This window comes from Oryzias melastigma, linkage group LG6, assembly GCF_002922805.2.
Source record: "Oryzias melastigma strain HK-1 linkage group LG6, ASM292280v2, whole genome shotgun sequence".
Taxonomy (NCBI): Eukaryota; Metazoa; Chordata; class Actinopteri; order Beloniformes; family Adrianichthyidae; genus Oryzias; species Oryzias melastigma.
This window is the reverse complement of record NC_050517.1, coordinates 30,292,083-30,301,028: the sequence shown is the minus strand read 5'-3', so window position 1 is coordinate 30,301,028 and position 8,946 is coordinate 30,292,083. Positions and strand designations below refer to the sequence as shown.

The following is an 8,946-nucleotide window of genomic DNA, read 5'->3' as shown; positions in this document are numbered from 1 at the left end:
GGGATCATACATTTGCACTTGACCCGTGCTTACTCTGCGATTACCAACATACGGAACCCAATATAATATACTCAAGTCTTCAAGACATCCTGTTTTTGTTATGGTTTTAATTTGTGGAATAAAATTAAACTCAGAGTTAAAAATCACGCCCAGGTTTCTCACACAGTGAGAACTTTTATAGTTTTTTAGTTTAGATAAAACAAACTCTCTCTTGTCTTCAGAACCGATCACTAAAACCTGTTTTGTCCTGGTTGAGCTGTAAAAAGTTCTCTGCCATCCACGACTTAATGTCTAAAATACAGTTTAAAAGAACGTTGACCGACTCTTCATCATCAGGAGACACACCAATGTAAACATGATCATTCCACGTTTGGGGAAATAAAAAAAGAAAACAATTGTTAACGATTATAAAGCTGGATGTTTTCTGCTGCTTTAAATGCTGCACAACAATCATAACAGATGTAGAAGCAATCCTGACATTTCTGAGCAGAAGAACTCGATCGCTGCTTCATGTTTTCACTCTTTGCTTCTAAAAGTACAAATCTGGTGGAGCAAACATTGACTTAAGGAAACAACAACAACTTAATGGTGTAAAACCCTCAAGTTTAGCTTTAGTTTCCGTTCATATCCATCTCAAACCTGCACGTCTCCTTCAGCCTCCGTCTGGTGAATGTCACGCCTGCAGTTCACTAAACGGCCACTGGGGTCATTAAGGATCTTCAGTTTTCTAAAAAAAAATGTAACATTTATAAACATTTATTAGTTTTGAAACAACTAAGAAGCAAGATTGACTTTGACAAAACATTGTAACATTTTTGTCTTTTTTGCTGATGGATGTAATACTGCCATCTAGGGGCGCGAACTGGAATGTTCCTCATCTTCAAATTGAAAACATTAAATACTGCACAACATGCATTATAATATATATATATATTATACATATATATATTATATATCATTATATATCTGCTACAACTACATCTTTTTTTGTTTCGATTTTTAACAGATTTTACAAGTATTTCAAATAAGTTCTATTATTATTTTGTCCCTGAAATCACATTAATTGATCTCTGAGTGAAAAATGATTAAACATCACATTGAAATGAAATTCAGATTTAATCAAATTGTTTCATTTCTTAGACTATTAATTTACATTTCTGTGTCAGATTTCACGGAGCTCTTCAGCTGTGACTGTCAAAGACATTCAGCTGATACTCTGTTGAGATGCTGCTGTCCTGTGGACCGGTTCTGGTTCTGGTTCCTAACCCTGACCCTCCTCCTCAGGTCGTGGGCTTCCTGCAGTGGATGCTGGTGGCCTGTGTGAACCACTGGGCCAACCCCGCGTACGGATGGGTGCTGTTCGTGGCCGTCACTCTGTGGATCCTCACCACCGTCCTCTTCTTCCTCCTCCTCTTCAGCGTCCAGCAGAAGATGGCGTTCGTCCCGTGGCCCATGACGGTGAGGATGCAGAAAACAAAAACAAACGGATTCAACCATAAAGATTATTCACAGATTCAGACCAGAAAGTCTCTTCAGTCGTGAACAAACAGAATGATGAATAAGCATGAATAGAATAACATTGAATAAAATATCAAATGTCATTTTAAATTATCAATGAAAGTATTCAAGCGTTCATAGGAATCAGCTGTGAAGAAAAAGTCTTAGAGAAATGGGAGCAAATTGTCCAAAATGATGAAAGTATTCCAGGTCTTCTTCTTCTTACATCCAAGAAACGTTTCAGAGAGAAACTTGGACTAAAGTCAAAGGAGAGAAAGTTGAAACTGAAGGAAACAGGAACATTCAGAAGAGAATCTCTTCTGATGAAACGAGTTTGCAGAATCTTGAAGAGGCTCTTTTTGCAGGTGATGGTGTATAACGGCGTGGCCACCGTTCTCTTTCTGACGGCGTTCATCGCCAACGCCGCCACCGTGTCCTTCTTCAGCGCTCAGTATTCCTTCGGACACTTTGGAGCTTCTGCGGTGAGTCACACCAACCTGCGAGACTCCTGGGAGACGCTCAGACAAACGACTCGGGAGGAGGTCAGGATTAGGGCTGGGAATCACCGGGTACCTCACGATACGATACGCGATACATGGCTCACGATATCGATAATATCGCGATACTGCAATAATTGGAAAAAATCCTCTCTAATAACTAGCATTATATAGAAGAACATGTTTTTTGGGACAATATATCCCCATTTATCTTTTTTAGCTGAAACACAATCATAATAAACAACTTTTCTTATTTTATGCAACAAATTATAGACACTTTTGTGCAACATTGGTGAAATCAGTAAAACTATGTCTTTGACAAACATTGACTACAACCAAATTGGAATTATCTGTCAGATTCAATGTTAACAATAGTAAACATGATCAGCAGTGACACTACTTAGTGCAGAATTGTTGTAAACAGAACAAATATTAAATAAGTCAAGTAGTGACAGCTATCTACCTCCAAAAGAACGTCACACCAAAGGATGATGAATATAATGTTTTACAGCCTCTCTCAAAATTGACCTAATTTTTTGTGCACTTTTCTCTCACTTGAAAAGGGCTGAGCATCCAAAAATGAAGGCTAATTTACTCAGACTGTTACTTGAGATTATTTTTCCAATTTTTATCTATTTTCCATTTGGTCAGTCAGCAGTCAATAGGTAAAATCCTTAAAACACACATAATAATGGCAATAAATATAATTTTAAGTGCTTCAATTAATTAGCATTCTCCCTAATTTTACAGTGAATTCATGTACTTTAGTTTAATTACATTTAAATTTAAGTTCATACATCAAATCCTGCTTTTTTATTTAAGAATTACTTTAAAATTAACATTAGCAACAAGTAATTACATTGTTTGAAAACGTCACATTATAAATTTATCAAAGTTACACCGTACAGCAGCAGGTTAAACATTGAAGTGCATGAATATGAAAATTCCAACGGTCCCTGAAGTGTACACAAACAACTGCGAAGCACGCGCCCAGTTCCCTCAGCAAACAGGAAGTAAGTGATCGACATTCTAGCGCTCAGACAAAGTCCCTTTTTACCGGCTGGATCTCCTACAGATGGAGGATAAATGCTGACAGGTAGACATGCTTCACACACGCGCTACAGAGCCTGTATCTCACCGGAGCTTCTCCCGAATGAAATGAGCGCGTGCGTCGCTATTAAAAGTCCGACGCAGCGTGCGCCCATAGTTCCGGCGCGTGACTCAGACGCTCAGCGCTACAGCCTCTTAAAATGAAAATATAATATCGATACTTGGTGAGAACCCATCGAGAATCGATCGCAGGACTAAATATCGCGATATATCGCAATATCGATATTTTGGCACACCTCTAGTCAGGATCCTTCAACCAGGAAGAAAAACTCAAAGTTGGAATCTTTTTACATTTAAGTGGACGTCAGTTTCAGACTCCGTCATCAGCACGTTTCATTAAAACCAGAAAATTACAAACTATGAAGAGATTTCAGGCTCTGCCTGGAAAACTGTGCATGAGCCCAGAGGTTTCCAGAACCTTTTCCAGAACCTTTTCCAGGCTGTCAAACAGGTTCAAGTCCATCCCGAATGACTCCACACTCCAGCACATTCCTGAGCTTCACCTTATCTCAGACTCTTATGGTTTTATTGCCTCTGGAGTTTAAACTTCTCACCCAGATCCACACTGCTGAGTAATGAGCTGATATGATCACATCTGCTGTACCTGGAATATTAAAGCATAAAGCAGCAGTTGATGATTAACAGATGATAAACTGTTGGGGAGGGTTGATGTCCGAGTGGAGGAATGGTGGGGGTGATGGTTAACAGACGGAGGAGAATGAGGAGGAACTCAAAATCATAGACATAAAACCTGATGCTGGCACTCAGTGACTGAACATAAATAATGATCATGTTTGTTCTCAGACTCGATGATGTTGGAGCTGAAGAGGTTTGATGCATGGTGGGGGTGGGGGGGACTCATTTAAATGGTCTAGATTTGATGCATGAAGGAATTTAAGGCCAAAAATGAGATATTTGTTGATAACGAGGCTGTTTGTTTATCTTTTGGCTCAAAGTGAAAAGAGAGATGCTGGAGGAGAAGGAGATCTTCGTTAGTGAGAAGCTTCACCTGAGATGGAATAAAATGAGACAAAAACCACTCGGATTAAGAAGAAAATCTCTAGAAAAGAGTAAATGTATCTGTTTATGTGGACATTTATTTACCAAGCAAGAAACCTTCTAATATTTCAACGTCTAGAAACACAGATTTACACACAAACATGAAAAACTGTTAGATTTACCTCGTATAGAACGTTATAAATGAGGTTTGGTTTCTTTAGCTTAACCATCCTCTCACGTTAGCGTTCTGTTAGCATCCACAGTGTTAGCGACTCGAGTCTTAAATCTGATTTAAAATACACTAAAAACAAAACACTAATATCCTATTTTTTGTTGTCTCTTGACAGAATTCCTCATCAATGGAAAAGTTTTTTTCTTTTTTTCCTTTGGGACTTTAAAGGAAGTAAATATACGTCTAGATTTCAATAAAACTGATCAATAACCTCAAGAGAATCATCAAAGTAACTTTAGTGAGAAATATTGAACATTGAAACAAATGAAAGTTTAAGAGATAAACCGGACACATTCAGTTGTTAAACACAGGTAAAATACTAAATAATACAAATAAAATACAGAATTTAAACAGATGTCATTTTTAAAACCAGAGTTTGGTTTGTAAAAACCTTTTTCTTATTTCTGGTCAAAGGAAATTCAAGTTATTTTGTTAATGGAATTTTTCTGAGAAGTTTCGATCTCTGAAATTAGTTAGATTTATTTTTCAGTAACTCCAGTAACTTCTATCACGTCATGAGTCCGTTTTGACCCATTTATATTTTCTTCAAGAATAAGCAAATAGAATTACATCTGTGTTTTTGTCATCAACAGAACTTTAATCCAAACTCAACGGAACACAAACAACCATCAAATCAAACCATAGAATCATTTCAATCTTACAAAAGGATTAAAATCAGAGAAAAGTTTGGATTTTCTTAAATATACTGAACAGATGAGAATCTCCTGGAACTCACTAATGATTTTCATTTTGGCTCTAATTATAGTTATTTCTAGAACCGGGTCAAAACCGACCCAAACACCAGAAACGACACAAGTCGCATTTTCAGAAGAAAAGTTTCAGAACAAAACTGTTAAGTCCAATGAAGCTAAAAAAAAAGAAAATACAATAAAAAGAAGAATATTAATCTTTTGATCTGTTTTAGAAGAATATCAAAGTGTAAGCGGAAGACAATCAGATTCTCTTCCATGTTTGTTTTGGACGACTCTTCTTCTGCTGTCAGTAGTAAATACTGATAGATGCAGCGCCCTCTAGTGGTTCTTAGAGGAAACAACCACTAAAACACAACCAGTGTTTACTGGGAAAATAACAAATATTTAATTTATTTATGTCTAAAAAAAAAATCACAAATAAGTCACTCCTGAGTTTAAGTCACACCCCGGATAAACTGTGAATAAAACTGTGACTTATAGTCCGAAAATAAAAATAAAAAAACTGAATTTTGTTGAAATAAATGTTCCTGACAGTCATAACGCTTTGATGGAAATAATTCATGTTGAATCGTTCTTTTGTGGAATTTAAAATTGAAACGGGTCTGAGCCGACCCCAACACAAGAATAAGGTTTATGGGATTTATTGACATAAAAATAGAATAAAAGTGGAAATGACTCATTTAAAATGGAAACAAAATAAGAATCTTCAACATAAAATCTGTTCTCAGAACATAAATCTGAATTTAGTCTCCAAAATGATGACAATAAATGACAATCTACCTTTAAAATAACATCCTAAAGACTAAACCTGTGAAATTTGGGTCTTAAATTCAGTTGCCATGTTGAGAATTTGGAGCAAAAATGTTCATTTTAATAATAATGTTCTTATTTCTGCAGCTTTTAATCAAATCAATCTTTATTTATAGAGCAGCTTAGTGCAGCTCAAAGTGCTTTTCATTAAAAACATCTCCAAATTAATAATAATAATGATTTTTTTAAGTTGATAATATAAAAAAGAAGCTGAATATTAACAAATCCTCATCTGATCTGGTTTGAGAGAAGCTTGTGACCAAAGAGAAGCAGATGGTGATCTGCAGCGGATCAAACGTGTTCCTCTTTCTGACTAGCTCGTTCTCTTTCTCCGTCTCAGTTCTTTGCCGCCGTCATGACGCTGCTGTACGGCGCCAGCGCTTTCTTCTCCTACCTGGACTGGAGGGGCGATGGGGGGAACGCCGCCACCTCCACGGTGCCCACCTAGAGACCGTCAGTCAGTCAGCTGCTGCTGGAGGGAAAAGAGGAGTTCATGTCCAACCGTCACCATGAATCCTGATCTGATCTGATCTGATCTGAGCTGCTCCTAGAAGCAGAAATCTGTTCCAGTTAATCCTGTTTGTTCAAACCTTCAATTATTCAGATTTCACTGCAAAAACCAAAGTCCAAACTTTAGAATGACATCAAATGTACTGTTTGTGTTTTCTGCATCTCCTGCTGCTGCTCACCTGAGCAGGTGAGTCCAGACTCTGATCGTCTGGACTCACCTGGAGGATCAGGAGGATCAGGAGGGACTGGAGCGGGTCAGCTGGTCTCCTCTACCGACTCCTCGTGTTTGGACTCGAGTTTCATCTTAAATGAGGAATAAATAAAAGAAAACCTCATTTTAACCTCATTAAAACACGTTTTTATTTTCTGTTTTTGTGTAAATTAGACATAAAAGTTGTTAGATTTAGACGTTTCTCTTGTCAAAGCAAAGCAGTGAATATTTGTAAATAAACAAACATGTTTGTGGGGTTTTGATTTTTTATTGTAATTTAAAAGCACTGAATGAATAATGTTCAAATATGTATGAGTCGTCCAATAATACAAACTTCTGTTCTCCAGTGAGTAAAGATGAACCCACAGGATGAATCTGAGACGAGTCGATCTGGACCTGAAGATGAAAACCGCAGACATTATTCTGGGACACGAGTCGGGGGACGTTTGAAAAGATTTTTTATCTTGTATTTTTGTTTGGGTTCACAGCACTTTTTCAATAAACAGAAACTGTTGGATTCTTTTGTTTGTGACTGACTCACAAACGACGTCTTTCTATTTTCACTGTAGATAAACGTTTCATAACATGTGATAAATCTACTGTGAAAGCTTTTCACTGAAAGAGTCGCTGAAGATGCTGAAGCTTTTGGCTGAAACAGTGATGTAGTTTACTTTCACTGAAGGGATTTGCTGAAAATCCAAAAGTTATTTGCAAAACGGGAAATTTGCTAAAAGACTGAAAATGTTGTCAAAGAACTCTGAAAGAGCCTGAAGTTGAGCTACTTTTACAAAAACATTGTAGTAAAGTTGCTTAAAACTCCCTAATAGGAGCCTAGTTAGAAAAATATTTATTGTGTGAATGAATTCATCTCCAAATTAGCCCTAAAAAAGCTCTCGTAGCTAAAATCCAAAATAGCCTCAAACTCCTCAGTAAACTAAATTAGCCGTTAGCATGTTACTGAAATATATGCTAAGCTCAAAATTAGCCTATTAAACCCCAGTAGATAAATTAGTCAAAAACGTTAGCATGTTGCTAAAATTAGCTAAACTCCAGATTGTTTGAAAATGACTCTAAAAGATGGAAACATAATCATGAATATTAATGTACTTAAAATTTAGAAGTTTGAAGACTTTCTCATTCATTTTTAATGAGGCATATTTGGTTCAATATTTCAAAAACTATTAATTTTATAGATACCAAAAATACATACATTAATGTTCTGAACGATTTGATACAAAGATTGATAAAATCTCTGAAAGTCTGATTGAGTTTTTATGTGCAGAAAAATGTACATAAAGGATCAGGAGAATCACCAAATCTCCCAGCTGGATGAATCAAGTATTTCTATTCTATTCTATTCTATTCTATTCTATTCTATTCTAGAGTTGGATGCTTATTAAGCAATCACACAGTTGAATGTGAGGCAGATTTTCAAACAAACAGAAAGTTAAATTAAATCAGTGATTCAGCTAAAACCTGCATGTTTTTAAAATAATTCTGTTTAATGAATCTTTGGCACAAATGAATTATTAGTTTAACATTTCTAATGAACGACAAACATCTTTAAATACAACAGTTTCAGTTTTATTCAAACAAACAAAAACATTTCAGTGACAACAAACAAATGATCAAAACTACAGACTGGTTTCCAGACAGAAATAAACATCTTTAGAAAAAGATTCAGAGTTCAGGACATACATAATAAATCTGTTTCTCTCAGATATAATTTAGAGACAGATTTACATTTGAATCCTGAACTTTGATAACAGTAATAAACAGTTAAACTTCACGGTGAACATCTGGAAGGAGCAGCAGAAACCGGCGTGACCACAAACGCTAGACTCAGGTCCAGACCGCGGCCTTCCTTCTCCTGAAAACACAAATGAACGAATGAATGAACGAATAAACGGATGAATGAATGAACGGATGAATGAATGAATGAATGAATGAACGAATGAACGAACAAATGAACGGATGAATGAATGAACGAACGGATGAATGAATGAACGAATAAACGGATGAATGAATGAACGGATGAACGAATGAATGAATGAACGAACAAATGAACGGATGAATGAATGAACGAACGGATGAACGAATGAATGAATGAATGAACAAACGGATGAACGAATGAATGAACGAATGAATGAACGAACGGATGAATGAATGAACAAACGGATGAACGAATGAACGAATGAATGAACAAACGGATGAACGAATGAATGAATGAACGAATGAATGAACGAACGGATGAATGAACGAATGAATGAACGAACGGATGAACGAATGAATGAATGACCGAATGAATGAATGAACGAACAAATGAATGGATGAATGAATGAACAAACGGATGAACGAATGAATGAA

The 8,946-nt window shown here is 36.4% G+C and overlaps 2 protein-coding genes and 1 long non-coding RNA gene across 3 annotated transcripts in view; 1 reads left to right on the top strand and 2 right to left on the bottom strand.

The window, feature by feature from the left end:
- LOC112152462 (plasmolipin) overlaps positions 1-7,096 on the top strand; it is a gene marked incomplete at its 5' end in the record, with an annotated part of 13,471 nt that extends 6,375 nt beyond the window's left edge. The window contains 3 exon segments of the mRNA XM_024282065.1: positions 1,285-1,458; positions 1,863-1,979; positions 6,199-7,096. Of these exon segments, the coding sequence (XP_024137833.1) occupies positions 1,285-1,458; positions 1,863-1,979; positions 6,199-6,306 (399 nt within the window). The 3' untranslated portion in view covers positions 6,307-7,096.
- On the bottom strand, positions 4,463-6,725 carry LOC118598887. Its single transcript, XR_004948105.1, has 2 exons — positions 6,587-6,725; positions 4,463-6,547 (listed from the first exon to the last, which is right to left on the bottom strand). It is a non-coding gene; the product is annotated as an uncharacterized LOC118598887 (long non-coding RNA).
- A 1,045-nt stretch (positions 7,097-8,141) lies between the features above and the next one.
- Positions 8,142-8,946, bottom strand: part of LOC112151717 (ADP-ribosylation factor-like 2 binding protein) — a 4,669-nt gene continuing 3,864 nt past the window's right edge. Inside the window, exon 7 of the mRNA XM_024280758.2 lies at positions 8,142-8,449. Coding sequence (XP_024136526.1) covers positions 8,366-8,449 — 84 coding nt within the window. The 3' untranslated portion in view covers positions 8,142-8,365. The remainder of the gene's footprint in view (positions 8,450-8,946) is intronic.